Raw genomic sequence first — 15920 nt, 5'->3', positions numbered from 1 at the left:
TTTCGTTATGTTTTATTATCGTTATCAGTATTATTAATTTTTATTTTATTATCAACAAACGTAAATAATCAACATGTCTACAAAATACAGTCCATGGTAAAAAAAGCGCAGCACTAACAATGAAAAGAACTAACAAACAACAAAGCCACACACAAGGCAGCGGCAGTCAGTCAGTCAGCATTTGGATGCGATGTTATTGCGATGTTGATGCGATGTGGGCCGCCTGTGGCATACTTCAAAATCAGATAGATGTGCAGCGGCAGACGGGAGAAAGCGGTCAGCTCAAAATAGTTGATCCGCCAGATTGCCAATAAAGGTGGCCAGGTTCATTGAGGAGCCTTCCTTGAATTTCAGTCCAATCGTTTTGCCATACGCCTGTATAAAGATGGCGCGCACAGCATTCAGCCGTTGTTTGCGTCTGCAACGACAAGGATTATTGATTAGGATTATGACATTAATTGTGGATTTGTGGACTTACAAGTTGATGCATTGCTTGCTGGCAGCTGAGCTGCCGTTGGCCGCATCCTTGGAGGAACCGTTGACGAAACCGTGCGTGTTGTTGCCGCTGCTGTTGCTATTGCTGTTGCTTGTATTGCTGCTGCCACCGCCGCTGGGATTGGGATAGACGCCAGTCATGTTGTTGGTGAGGTTACAGTGATAGCCATTGCCGCCATTGCACATTGGAATGTCTTGTCTGTCAGCCAGCTGTGGATGTTGCTGATGCTGCTGCGACACGAATCGCATCATATAACTGCCATTCATCACCGAGTCAATGGATCCGGTGTCCGTAACCACTTGCCAGCTGCCATTGGATGAGGTGGACTCCTGACGCTGGCGAGCATTCGCTCCGGGCACCGAAATGGGGCTGGTGCGAGAACTAAAAGGGAGAACATTTGAGATTAGCATTAAATTTACTTTCACTTTTGCCTAACTATAAGAAAACTTAAAATAAATCATTGTCTTGTTAAATAACAACAAAAAGGATTAAAAAGATATTTTTAGATTATTTTCATTCATTCTTTTTCACTTTGCCTTAAACTAAGGAAAACTTAAAACAACCAAAAAATCATAACGATAATTATATGTATTCAAAAATTCTTTGTCACATTTGTGTAAGCTAAAGAAAACTTAAAAAAGGATCATAAACTCAATTTTTATATCAATTTCTTTCATTCTTTTTCACTTTCGTTTAAGCTAAGGAAATCTTAAAACAAATCATTGTCTTAAAACAACCAAAAAGGATCGTAACCATAATTATATGTATTAAAAACCGTAAATATACTAATTATTTTTCTTTCTTTCGTTTAAGCTAAAGAAATCTAAAAATAAATCATATATAATTTGAATTTTCAAATTTACAACCAAAAAGGTTTGTAACGATAAATTTGTAAATATTAAAAATCATTCTTTACCATTTGCGTTGAAGCGAAAGTAATATTAAATTAAAACATTATCTTCAAAGAAAATAATCCAAAAATAATGATAATGAATAAGTAATTTTTGTTTAATCTGAACTGCATTCTTCTGTGTTTAAGTATAAAAACTTAAAAAAAAGATTATTCTTGGAGACAAAATCCAAAAGAGATAAAAATTATGTTTTTTTTGTTGTATCGTAGTTTTAAGTGTTTAATTAAATAAATATAAAAATCATAAGTAATTACTATTTTGAAGCATAAGATTTCTAAAAATCAAACATTTTTGTAAAAAAATAAAACCTTAAAATGGTCACATACTAATTTGTGTCACATACTTCTTTGTTAAAAGTAATAAATAATAATATTCTCATATTTATGTTCCTTTAAATAATGTGCTTACCGCTTGGGATTAGGTGAACGGCTAGTGAGCGGGTTGACAGCTGTGGCTGCGGTTGTTGGCGTTGTGGTTGTTGTTGCTGTTGTGGCATAGAAGTTATCTGTTATGGACATATCACAGTTGGAACAGTTTGAGTAGCTATCGTTGCTATCTTGATCGAAGGCCAAAATGTAATCCCTGCGAAATCAAAATTGTAATTAATCATTCTCTAAAAAGTTAGCAGCCAAGTTAAGACTTACTCCTTGAGTGGCTCGTCGTCGCAGCAATCGGATTTGATGACAATGACGCTGCTGCCGCTGCTGCTGGACGTCTTGGTGCGCTTGCGATGCTCCACAATGCTAAACTCCTCGTCCGTGATGAACTTGAGGACGTGAAAGCAGAAGAACATGATGTCCTCGCCACGCTTGAGGCGATCGGGCAGCTGATGACCAAACAAATACCAATCGTAGGCGAGTGTCAAGTACGCCATTTGCAGGGCGTTTAGTGAGTGATGGATGAGTCCATCGGCCCACAACGATAGACGCACCAGGGAGACGAACAACGGTGTACGATCCCAGCCGCTGATGCAGTGTATCAGCAGGCCGGAGTTATCCTCCTGTATGTATTTGAGTGTGGCACGCAAATAGTTTTGCGTTATGGAAACCAAATCCCAGTCACGGTATTCGGGCCAAATAATATCGATGTCGGCGGCGGGTCCCAGATTGGGTATGTTGATGTTGGCATCGTTGAACGATTGCTTCCAATTGTAGTGCAGATTCTTGGCCATGTAATTGTTGTCGCGGAACTTCTTGAAGAACTCACAGCCCGGATACGGCAGCGATAGCAGATTAAAACCCTTGTAATGCTTGTTCGGATCGGCCTTCTCTGATGAGGAGACGCTGCAAAAGTGGGAAAGGGAGATATGTAGATATTGGAGATGTGGAAATAGAGTTTTAATCTTCGAAATTTGTTTAGTTAACTTCGCTTTCAATGTTATGTTTCAATTCGATTATCAGAACGGTTTGAATTTATAATTTAAAACTAAACAAGTAAGAAAGCTGCAGTCGAGTGTGCTCGAATATGAGATACCCGCTATCCATTTCGAATTAAAGCGAAAAAGTGCGGTATTATGCTTAAAATATACCAAAATAGTATACCGCAAAATAAAAAAAATATCAAATGCTATAATTGGTATATTGAAATAGTACTAAATGCATAATATACTTTAAAGTATAAAATATACCAGACTGTCAGCCTAAGCAACTAACTAAGATCCGTAGTAAGTGGGCGTTTTTCCCAAAAAAAAAAAACAAAAAATTTCATAAAGATCTTCAACATTATTTTTAAAAATAATAGTTATTATTGTATGTACCAAAAATTCGCTATTCTAGCTTCTAAATTCTGCATGCAAGAATAATAAGTGCTATCGAAAAAAATTGTATATCTATTTCGTATAATCTCTGAGATCTAGGTGTTCATACTGTCTGCCCAGACAGACTGACGGAAATGGTTATATCGTCTAGGCCGTTGACGTTAATCAAGAATATAGTATACACACATTTCCTGAAGGTACAAAGTTATAATACCCCTCTACCCTATGGGCTGCGGGTATAAACATATCGTACCTAATTGATTTATGATATATAATATTATAATTAGTAAGGCTGCTAGTCATTTAATAAGGTGTGAGCAGTTCCAATATAAATGAAAATTATAATCCTTGTGTAAAAGCTAAAACAAATTGAATTTTATAACAGGCCTTATATTTAAGTTCATTCTCTTTATATCTTGCAGCCAGTTCTTTTTAAATATGATTTACAACGATTTGGTTTATTTATCAATTATTTGTAAAAATCAAATATCTATATCTATTCTTTTTTGCAGTAATAACTATGAAACTTACGCCATGAAGTATTTGATTTTACGATTCTCCACCATGAGATCCACAATTGTGGACACATTTAGCGTGTGCAGCAGCTGAATGTCACTCTTGATGACCTCGTCGTAGCTGAACTGAGACTGTGACTGATCATTGATGTGATTAATCAGCGATTCGTCTGTGGAATCCGCGTCGTTCTCCTCCCCATTGGGTGCCGCATAGTTGCCACTGAGGCAGTCATAGGCATAGTCAACCACTTTGCGGCCATAAGTCTCTGGCATCACGGAGAGCGTTGCCGAGCGGCAAATATACTTGCCACGATACATAATCACGGGCACTGCGAATCTCTGCCTGCATCTGGCATATTTTGCCATCGTTACCAGCTCTCGCATGCGCTGTATATCGTATTGATCCTCATAGATGGTGTTGTTCTGCTGAGATGGCTGTTGCTGTTGTGTTGTCGCCGGCATCGTTGGCGCTGGCTGTGCTGACGGCATCTGGAGGGGATTGGCGAACGTCACAAACGCCTGGATGCCCACGCCAGCAGCATTGTTAGCGCTGCCATTGCTGCAGTTGCTCCCAACGCTGCTGTTGAGCGGCGTCGCCGTTGCCGTGGTACCGGATGAGCCGCCTCCAAATATTCCATTGCTGCTGGGTATCAGTGTCTTGGCCATATGGCCATGCTCATATTCGGGTATGAGTATGCGTCCAGGATAACGTGGGCTCAGCAGCCCGTTCGTGTTGTCCAGCTCGATGAGACTGTAGTCGAGTTTGTATAGAAATTCGCATTTTTTTGAGATGCCATACTCCTGCAAAGCGAACAGAGAACAAGTTCATTAACCGATCGTAATGAAATTTTCAGGAATCCTTAAAATAATGCTTATTTAGGTGCGTGCCAAAATTAAACACTCTAGCGCTAAAATTACGCTTGCAATTTACTTTGAAAATAAATTGCCAATTTTTCTCATGTCCATGAGATCAAGGTCGGACAGCCGGATTAGTCTACAATACTCTTCATCCGTTCGGTAAGCGGGTATAAACAATGGATGAGTATAATGACGAGATAGTCCATAAATTATGATCATTTATTGGGGCACGCGTACTTAATTGAATACACGGTAATCATCATCGTTATGATGATCGTCATCAGTGCTGCTGCGGCTCAATTAATCGCAATTGGCCCCCATTTGGGGTTATCGTCCTTATAAACGAAACGTGCGAGTAGCCGTGAAATTATAATTTCCTGTCTGATGATAAGTACAAATTAACAAATTACACAGAAATGTTGTAGCTATAATTTGTTTATAGCATTATTGTTGTTCCTTGCATTAATTGCAGCTTTACAACTGGTTATCGCATTCCATTCACTTTAATACAAATCAAGATACTTAAATCGCAGTTAAAATTCCCAAATTCTGGCAACGCTCAATAAATATGTATGACCCCTTTGGGCACACTTGACTGTAGCCACTTAGTCGCCATATTGATCAAATTTAAATAAAAAGCGATAAATGCATAAATAGCTAATGATTGCAATCAAATGGCGTCTACATCGTCGACAGACAAATCGATGCATTTATTAATTTCAATCTGGGGAAAATCTAAAGGTTGTACAGCTGCTAAAAATAGCACGCAACCAGTCCAAAGGGGTTTTGGGGGCTGCCTGCCTGCCATCTGTCCCAGACGAGACAGCAATAATAAGAAACAAATACGCTAGCACACACAGACACAGACGCAGGCACAGACACCAAAACCTTGACAGAAATGGATGCCGTCCAAACAGGTTTGTAATACACAACAATAACAATATGAAAAAGCAAGCAACAAAGCATAACAAAGAGAAATGCGAAAAAATATACAAAGTCGCTGCAAAAACTGCGCACAACAAAAAATGCCAATTGCGGCGAAAACTTAACAAAACTAGCGAACGAACAACATACCAAAACAAACGTAGCAAGACGAAGCACACATTCACGCACGCACACATGTGTGTGAGCGAAAACTATGCAGAGCGAAGCAAACGAGCAAAACAACTAAAACGCAATTACCAGAAGCCGCGGTATCTGCGCTGCCAGTGCTTGCGTGCCTGTGGCTGTGTGTGTGTGTAAGTGGGTGTAGGTGAGAACTCAAGGAGAGAGCAAGTTTGCGGTGAGAAAGTTAGTGGGAGAACGTCAGACACGATATGAAAGGCGTTTTGTGTGGGCAGCAAAAAAGTAATGGAAACATTGTCGAATTTGTATTTGTATGTATGTTCTTATCGTAGTTATTAATTTTAAAGATAATCTATGTATACGAAGACTTTCGCAACTTACTGAATACTAGTTTGTTGTTGTTTACATTAGCTAATTGAACGTCAGCGTCAGCAGGTCCAAGTATGCACAATGCTTGTGCCCACTTACAAACATTCTTGTACAGTGTACAAAGGCAACCGATGCGCTGTAATCGCGAGAGTGCTACTTGCGAGAAAGAGACAGATCTGAGTGTGAGCACACGCACACTAGTAGCGTATACTTTTACATTTACACGTGCATATGTGTGAGCAAAAGTCTTGGCGTTTTATCGGCAACTTGTTCGTTCGCGTTCGCTGCCAGTGCGAGCGAATAAGACAATTCGGGGGTTGGGGATTGGGGATGAGGAAAGGGGATGCCTGTAGTTGCTGTTGATATTGTTGTTGTTACAAGCAAGCGCAAGCACACAGACAAAGAGAATATGGCATGGCGTTGTGTGTATTGAACTGTGTTTGCTTGTTGTTGCCGACGTCGCGACGTTGTACTTTTTGTTGTTGTTGCACATTTTGTACTGTCGCTGTCGCGGTCGCTGTTGTTGTGTAGTGCACATTTGTGTTTATTTTCTTTGTAAGCGCAGCAGCGATACACACAGCATGCAGTTCGTTGTGCTTTTTTCGCTGTGCGCCTGTTAATAAGGCGCTGTAAAACTTAAAAACAACAAACAGACGCGCGCGCGAATGCGAAATAGTTTTGCGCAAAAACTTGTTAAATAGTATGTACTCGTGTATTGCTGTTGCGATTACATTGCAATAGTTTTTGCCGCAATCGTAACCACAGCACAGCACAAAGCAAGCAACGATCAGCAGCATCACAGTTGCCGCTACTGCCATGACCCAAAAAAACAAATGTAAGACGCCGAAGGCTGCTTTGTTTTGCTTACAAGGCGTTTGCTATCTCTTTCGCTCGCTTGCAGTGTTGAACTCCTTCTGGCTCAAGCAATGCAGTTTTCTTACAAACCCGGATTTTGAAGACTTTGCCAGTGCTGGGCAAGCAGAAATCATCGCTGCAACCGCGACACAGTTATTTTTACAGTCGCGGTTTCTGCAACCCAACAACAAATAAGCAACCAAGCGACCAATCAAGAAACCAACCAATACCAATACCAATAACCAAAACACAGACAGCAACAACGACAACGCGACAGCGCCAATGACAGCGACAGCAACAGCGACGCCATGACAGACCAAGACCAGGGCAGCAGCATGAACAGCAACAGTAAAAGCAACAGCAACTGCAGACAAGACAAGTCAAAGAAAAGTGCAAAGAAGAGCACATAGAGCGAAAACCGAAAAAGGCAGCATAAAAGCAAAGCACATGATGTAAATAAAAGTCTCGGTTGGCTTCGCTGGCATTTTGGCAAAGCTTATCACGGATTGCATACACAAGCATACATTTACATATGTACATATGTACATGTACATGCACACATATGTATGTATGTGTGTACATGCATATTTGTTGTGAGTTCATGCATATTCATCATCAGTGCTTGAACACGGAAAATGGCTTTTCTTGAATGAATTATTCAGGGCGAGCGACACTGGAAACAAGTTCATATATCAGGCACTCACAACAGGCCACTGACCACCACACCTCGACAACATGCATTCTCTGCAGTTGCGTTATTTGTGTTGTTTTTTTTCTCCAGCTGCTGTTGTGTTTACAAGTATTTTTTTTGTATTCTTTGGTGTTTTTTAGCTGCTCTGTCGTTCAAAGACCCCAACAGCCAGCAGCAAAAGCCCCAGCCACGAGTGCGATAAAGTAAACATGTTTTCGATAAACGCAAAAGGTGGTATCGAAATACGAGCTTACTTCCACGTAAATCGATCGCGCTAAAAATACGATATTCATGTTATCGTTGGCGTAATTGCAATAATTGTGTACATATGTATGTATGTACATAAATATTGAACGAGCATTTCAAATGCAAATTGACAAGGCAACAACAATGCAAACAAATCTACTCGTTATGCCGGAAGCTGTGGCCACACTTGAAAATGTTTGTACACGCTCACAACATGAGAGATTACCGAGTACCGTATAATTAAATGGCAGGCAGCAAAATGACAATCTCGACTGTGTGTGTGTGTGAGTGTTTGTGTGCGTAGGCTGCTGCTGTCGCTGTTGCTAGCAGGAAGAGTTGCTGTCAGCCCACCCATACAATCACACACACACACTCACACTCACACTGTTTCTTCTTCCATTTTGGAAGCTTGCCGTTCGACTTCGATCGCAGCTGCCTGCTGTTTCATGCTCGCCTGTCAATCAGTTCATCCAAAAGTCTGTCAGAGGTCATTGTCATTGGCGTGCTCAAGATGACCTCCGCAAGCAACCGAAAATGTAATTGTAAGCCAAGTGCAATGTAATTTGATGCACACAGCACAAACGAATTTACATTTATTTGCAAGTTACACTATGTCTCTCTCTCTCTCACTCGTTACTGCTGCCGTCACTAATGACGACGACGCCATTTCAATTATTATCGATTTTATCTGTCCGTCAACAGGCTAGCAGGAAGCCACAGTAGGAATATCGTAGAGCACAGGAGCAGACCTGGGAATTCTGATTACCACGCAACGTCCCGATTTCCTGGGGATCAAAAATTATAATGCAATATTCGGAATCAGCCAGTCCGTGCCTGGAAAATACCAGGAAGCACTGGAAATGCATCTCAACAAAAAAGGGAGGCTGCTGCTGCGGTGCCAACTAATCAAATCGAACGCTACGTGGCTGCCTGTCCAAAAGCTGCAAGTTGATGTCGCCTTGTCGCGTTTCTCTCCCGGACATGCGCCCGGGCTATGGGCTATGGGCAACTGACAGCAGTTGCAATTCCGCCGTAGAGTATTTTCCATTCTATGACAGCTAACTCGCAATTGCTGTGCACCTGTCCCAAGTGTCTGCGGCACGACCCACGCGCGTCCGGCAACAGTTGCTAGCCACCACAAACAAAGCGATGCAACAACAACAGCAACAACATCAACAACAACAGCAATTACCAAAAATAAAATAAAGAAAAGAGTTCGACCAATCCAAGGCCAAGGGATATTATGTGCAGTGCTCTCCCTGCTAAAGTTCAACATGCAACAGGCAAACATAAACGCCATGAAAGCATGCAACCCTGCCGCACAGTGGGTCGAATGCGACATTTTGGTAATCGTATGCAAATATAGTTTAACAGACACATTTGTGTAAAGTAAAAATTTAATGTCATAAATATATAAAAAATAACACCAATAATCGTATGTATGTATATTTAATTGATAGTTGTTAGTTATTAACTTCTGTGTACAGTAAAAATTGCTCACTTAATGAAAACCTTTTTTAATCGGACAATCGTTTCGGTTGTAGGTTTATTATTATAGTTTTTAAGGCAATTTCTCATTTTTTGGTAGGTCATTAGATTTTTTTTATAAATAGTAGTTAAACGTTATCAAAATATTCATGATTGCAAAATTTACTGTCACTTTCCTTCCTTATAATCATTTATTATATAAGAATTTTAAAACGAGAAACATACATATTGTATATTGAAATAAGAGCAGTGAACTTGAAATAAAATGATGTTTTATTCATGGTAGCGATATGTCAATGACAGTTGAATTATATATTTGTGAAAATAATTGCTCAATTCAATAAAATTTGCTTTGTTATAATTTTTTGTAATTATGTATATAAAGATTAAAATGAGCCAAAATTTTATAACGAGAATAAAACATAAAAGATGAATTAAAAAAGAGGAAACCAAACTTGAAAACAAATCATAATTCAATCATTAAGCAAAGGGCTCAATGGCAATTGGACTATGTAATTAGTTATTATACAATTCGTATCGAGTGTCATTAATCTGTGAGCATTATATAATTACATAAATATGCTTTCAAGTGTGACAATCGAATAGTTAGATAACGCATTATTATGACGAATAAATCCTTGACTTTCCAGTGATGTCACACAATTTTGATGGCAATGTGTACCACTGTGCGTCACAGTCATTTACCGTTGCAATTCGCTGCGCTGGAAACGGCATCAGAGTTGGTCGGCACGTTTGACTTATGCGCGCCTGTTCGCCGTATTCCAAAGCGCCCACACATCGACACGTCAGCGACGACAGCTGCAGTCGCAGCACAGTGGGGCACAAACAAAGACGCAAAGCAACACACGGCACCCACACAGGCGCTGCCATACGGCACAGGCGCACAGCAATCGACAAATGCAGTGCTAGACACAAGAGTGCAAGAGACAATTGTTCGTGGGGGCGTCCTGCGCACTCGAGACCTCGCGGCGTCGATTTAGTGAGGCAACACTGTGCCCGGGACTCGATTCTCGTCTGCATGCAACCCCAAAGTGCAACACTGCGCTGTTGCTGCTGCTGTTGCGTGGGCGGTACAATGCTCAAAACGACGTGTGCAGACTGGAAGCGATTTTGGATTTGCCAACCAGCCAGGAGAGATACACAAAACGGAAAATAGCTGAAACGGAAAAGCAGCTGCAGCTGCAGTCCATAATCACATCCGCATTCCGTGTTCTCACAACGTTTTAACGCACTTCTCTTCTGATTGCAAAATAATCGCATTATTTGCAAAATATACACAATTTGGAAAAATTAGCAAATTTTGCACAACTTAATTAACAGGATTAGATTCTGCATGGAGCTGCAACTGGAGAACACATTCTTAGTGGCATTTGTGGCCGGTCTGTTTGTGGAAGTGATTTGCATGCTCCACTTGATGGTTGACACTTATGATGTATTCAGCAACCTGCTGGGCAGCATCAGTGTTTGGTACAATAGCAACTAAAGCAGTGCACCCACAACAACAATAACAACACCACCAACAACAACAACAGGTGGGTTTTGTGCAGTGTGCAAAAGTCGAGAGAAAGTGAAAAAACGATTTGTCTATATAGTGTTTGTATATACTATACTGGTTTATTTTTATCTGCAAGCAACGTTTCTATTTTGGCGCCCATACGATAACAAAAACACGCACACACACACTCACAACACACAGTTGCACTTGCTTTTGCTTGGACTATGCCAATGTCATTGGGCAAGGCTGCTTACAAGATTATCAAAACGATCGCAATAAACAAATTGTTAGTCAAACAAAGTAAAAATTGCAAAAATATATATTTTTTCAAATTTGTTTCCTTCCATTTTTAGTGCATTTAAAGTTCAACATTTAATCAGTTGTCGCCTTGGCAACTGATTAAAATGTGGTTTGTAAACAATTTGTGGCGTGAAAAATTAATCGAGCTTTTTAAGCAGAAATACAAATTCATTTTACTAAGAAATAAGCTATTGCATTGTTTTTATTTTTGTATGTATATTTTTGTATTTCATGAATAAGCATGTTGTATTTTACAGAGCTCACAGTCTGTTAAATATCATTTGGCATTTAACATTAGCATTGTAATGTTACAAAAAACTCTGTCACCCAAATGTTAACATTTCTGTTAATAGTTTTTTTTCATATTGAATGCCCTTGTTATTCGCATCTTACAGCCAGTTAAGTAACATTTGATAGCCATGTTACAAATTTGCAACATTGTAATGTTACAAAAGATTCTGTGACACATTTAACATTTCTGTTAACAGTCTGAGATTGAGTGCACTTCTTATTCACATCTTACCGACTATCTTAAATATACTAAATATACCTAATACACGCCCATAAACACACCCCAAGTTCATTATCATTAATCTTTACGATAGTGGCTCTATTAATAGTGCGAAGAGCGTGCTTTCTTCACCTGTTGCAGGTGCAGCAACTGTTATGGCGAGTAGAAATCAACGACCATTCTGGGCCAATCGCATGAAGAGCTATCAATGCAAGCAGGCCAACATTAATCGCCTAATTATGAGTTATTTACTGAGGGGTTGGTATTATTAAATACTAAGTATATACTTTCTTCAGAATAATCCCAAATTATATTAACATCGTTGACAGAGGGCTACAAGGACGCATCGCGTTCGTTTCAAGCACAAGCCAAGCTTGAATCAGGTGCCAAGTTGGACAGTGAGGAGTATCGAAATGCAGTGCGAGCTGGCCAATTGCAGTATGCCATGGAGATGGCCAAGAAACTATACAAAAAGTTCGATGCCGACAATTACATGTACTTTCACATGCAGCAGCTGCAACTCTTTGAAATACTCCGTCAACGCAAGAAAGCTGAAGCAATCAGCTCGACTCCTGACGCAGCAGTGAATCCTTCCCCACCACCAGAGAAGCTGACGGGCACTCCAATTGCCGACATCTGGTCGTTGGCAGACAATAGCGATCTCGACTCGTCCATATTGAAGCTCGAGGAGACCAAGAGCATGGAGCCTCGCCTGGTGTTCCTTATCAAGCTTATTCTTTGGGCCCAGAACAAGCTCGATAATGAGCATGTGTGCATTGATCACATGCGACAAAATTTCGAAATGGATAGCGTTGGCGACTATGAATTGGAACTGATGTGTGCTCTGCAGCACAGCGTTTAGATCAATGAGATGAGGACTAGGCCTAAAAGGCGATAATGGTGTCTACTGCAACTAAACAAATTTATATATTTACATAAACATAAACGAATACCAATTTTTTTGTTTTTTTTTTTAGATGTGCTTAAATATAAATGTTCGAATTTCTTGATGTGTAAAAACAATCAATTGGTTTTATTTCTAAGATATAATAGAAGGCGTTTGAGATCATTTTTCAAAAGTAAGTAAAGAAATCTGCAAAATTCTATGATAAAATATCACCCTAAAGACTAAATCCTAAGAAGATCGGATTATCTTTGTTTTTAAGCTTTTATTTCTTAAATATTTATTCCAATTCTAATTATCGTAAAAACCTGTTCTTCATGGTAAGATTACAGCAACTAAGTCTCAAACGCCTCTCAGTTTATTATCTGAAAGATAACTCCATTAAACAGTCGAGGCGTGGAATGAATTCTTATTTTATGAGCATGACAATAGCTTCTAGGTATTTAGCTTGCAATCCATTCGATTACGTAATTCCTCCGAGAACTGGAACTTTGCCCTGATGCACAGTTCTGATTCAACGTGGCGCTTATTATTTATTAAGCAAACTTGAAATAATCCAAGTCGCAAATGGACTGGTCACGTGCCAACCGCAATGCTATAAATAATTTACTCTCCCAATAACAAGCAAAAAAAGTAAAATCAAATTAGAGAACAAAGAAACAATGTGAGTTTTGCAGTAATCATTTGATATATATAAAAGTACTGAAATCATATGGGGACCGCAGTTATCGTTTATGATTAGAAATTGCATTGCGGTCATTTTGCAAATTCATCAAATTTCTACGGGTTGTTTGTGTGTCAGACACCAAAAAAAAAGTTGAATAATAAATTCGAATTGACGTTTTTCCTAAGTACAAGTCAATAAATAAATAAAATAAATACGTCATTTCGATTTTATTATTCAACTTTTTTTTGGTGTCTTACACACGTCCAACCCGTAGAAACTTGATAAATTTGCAAAATGACCGCAATGCAATTTGTAAATTCGATTGGCAAACAGAATTTTATCGATATTGAGCTTAAGCCTGATGCACCTTAAAAGGGTTGCCACCTAACAGAGCTTTAACATGACTTTTGTCTCCCTTGCTCTTATCGTCCCAATCTTAGTGTTGCGCTTTCGTAGCGTTTGCTTACGTTTGCGCTTGCGTTGATAAGGAAATACTTACGACGACGCGCTGCTGCTGTTGCTGTTACTGATAAGCGACAAATGTGTTTGATAAACGAAGCAAGCCAGAGACAATAAAATAAACAACACATTGCCAGGTTTAGAAATAATAACAATAGCAACAATGTAACAGAAGCGCAAACATTTTGCACTCTACAAAATGTGCATTGGACGTTTATTTGATTTTTGTTTTTTTTTTCTTTGGCAATTGATTGTAAACCAAACGATTCGTTTATCAGTTTTGCGCTGCAGCTGAACAAATGCACAAAACGTGTGAGGTTACGTGCCAACTTTTGTAATAATCGGTCGGGGAGGGGGAAGAGTAAAGAGAGAACGAGAGAGAGAAAGAAGAGGTGGGGTTGGGCACACACGTCGTATGCCCTAGCTAAGGTATTTTTATTGTTGCCAAGTGTTTGCGGTTTTAATTTACAAGCATTAACTCTCGCTCTCTCCCCTCTCTTTTCAACTGTCTCTCAATTACACACACTCACACATATAGACACGCGCTTGCATAGAACCAAACCTTTGTTGTTATTGTTGCCGGTTAACAGTGGCGACCTGTTTACACGGCAGCATGTTAACATCGCCTGTTAAGGATGTTACCGTTTTAATTATTTATTTAAAAATATTGATATAACACACCAATAAAGGGCAGCCGCCAATGAGGGGAGGAGGGAGCAGACAAATTGCTCAAGTGCGTGTCAACGTCGTTTCAATGTTGTAACTTGAAATGAGGGCAAAGAAAAACGCACGAAAAGTCACACGGCACGGCATGTCAAGAGTAAAAGGCGGTGCTTAAGCTTACCTAAAGACAGTTACACACATACATACATATACATACATGCACATTATGTACAGTTACATTAGTATGCACATTTGTAGCGAGAGACAGACAAATACGAGAGAAATGAGTGAAAGTCTTAAGACGCGACGCTCATCGATTTCTAGTCAAAGAGGGAGGGGAGGTTGAGACAGGATGATGATTATGGTTGCCATGCAGGCCGTTAAAAAAAGTATCGTTTACTCCAATTTTGGCTGCCATTTTGGCAATCGCATTTTTTTGGGCGCGGCCATGCAAACTTCTTCGATGGAGCGCAAAAAAGGAAGTTGTTGAAGTCTCTAAGTACGGCACAATTCCTTCCTAACCCTAAAGCTTCAGTCACTGTTATATTGGGCACTGTTAAATGCGCTGTTAATGCGGAATTTGACTAGTAAATGTTACGGCACGTGCAATGTAAAAAATGTATGTCAAAGGCAAAAAAAAATCGACTTACCGCTGACCCTTCCTCAAAGGCCGTCGCCTCGAATGATTTTTTTTCGAAAATTTCTAATAGATCGTGTAAATCCTGCTGTGTCACATTGACCATTTCGTTTCGCGTTATGCTGCACATTTTTGCGGAGCTGCATTTACCGCACGTTTTGTGTGGGTGTCACGCACACTTGTGTGTAAAATTCTATTTGCTACACGCACACACACGTACACTTATTTGCAAAGACACAAAACACACACGCGCACACACAGAAGCAGAGCACAGAATCTCTCAGACACTAACACACAAGCAAGTAAATGCCAAAAATAGTAAGATGTATTTATTTAAACAAATTCTTCTTTGCACTTTTTCAATTTACGTTTTAGCCACGACTTTTATTTATTGTTGCTATTGTTTTTTGTCTACTTTTTGCGATCCGTTTTCAAGTTTGTTTTGTCAACGCCTTGTTGGGCACAAACGCGACGTCACCAACTTTGTTGGCCGCGACGTAGTCAGCATCGAATTCGGCATCACCGTTTGCAAATAATAAAAGCAACAATTGCACACACACACACGTATAAAATGAATTTAAATTGAAATTTGATTAATTAATTACGCGCTAGCGTTTGCTTTAATTACGACGTAAATCGCGCACACGGACCGAAAACACACGTTTGACACACGGGACTGTTTCTTAACATACAAAACAACATTGGCTTTTTATGAGCTTATGTTAAGCTCTAATGGCAATGTTATTATCAGAGTGTTAGAGATTGCAGCTGGAAAGCGATAGTGGCGTTTAAACTTTTGCCGATGTTGTAGTTTTTTAAATATTTACAATACGTTCAATTACAAAAATAGTAGTAACTGTATAATATGTATTGCCGTTCTTTGTGTAATAAAAGCAAATATTCCAATTATGAAATAACGAAAACTTTTAACGAATGATTAACGAAAAAATTTACTCTTGTTATCGTTGCCCTCGCTTATAAAAAGCCAAAACTGCATTGTTTTAATTCAAACC

General features: G+C 39.5%; 2 protein-coding genes across 5 annotated transcripts; one reads left to right on the top strand and one right to left on the bottom strand.

Annotated features, from left to right (window-relative positions):
- Positions 1-28: 28 nt before the first annotated feature.
- Positions 29-15588, bottom strand: LOC117567652 (myotubularin-related protein 14). The gene is made up of 6 exons (XM_034247764.2): positions 14921-15588; positions 3695-4479; positions 2052-2690; positions 1816-1989; positions 479-877; positions 29-418 (listed from the first exon to the last, which is right to left on the bottom strand). Exons 1-6 carry the CDS (start codon positions 15035-15037, stop codon positions 283-285), a joined length of 2250 nt encoding a protein of 749 aa, XP_034103655.1. The 5' UTR covers positions 15038-15588; the 3' UTR covers positions 29-282.
- LOC117567655 (glucose-induced degradation protein 8-A homolog) lies at positions 10206-12567 on the top strand. Of its 4 annotated transcripts, none has more exons than XM_052005515.1 (3): positions 10206-10803; positions 11694-11835; positions 11907-12567. In XM_052005515.1, exons 2-3 carry the CDS (start codon positions 11733-11735, stop codon positions 12437-12439), a joined length of 636 nt encoding a protein of 211 aa, XP_051861475.1. In that variant the 5' UTR covers positions 10206-10803; positions 11694-11732; the 3' UTR covers positions 12440-12567. The 4 variants fall into 4 exon arrangements, with proteins under 4 accessions (XP_051861475.1, XP_051861474.1, XP_051861473.1 ...); XM_052005514.1 differs by having other exon boundaries at positions 11687-11835; XM_052005513.1 differs by having other exon boundaries at positions 11672-11835.
- Positions 15589-15920: the final 332 nt, after the last annotated feature.

The sequence above is a fragment of the Drosophila albomicans genome, chromosome 3, assembly GCF_009650485.2.
Source record: "Drosophila albomicans strain 15112-1751.03 chromosome 3, ASM965048v2, whole genome shotgun sequence".
Classification (NCBI taxonomy): domain Eukaryota; kingdom Metazoa; phylum Arthropoda; class Insecta; order Diptera; family Drosophilidae; genus Drosophila; species Drosophila albomicans.
Note: the sequence above shows the minus strand (reverse complement) of the source record. Positions and strands in the feature narration are given on the sequence as shown.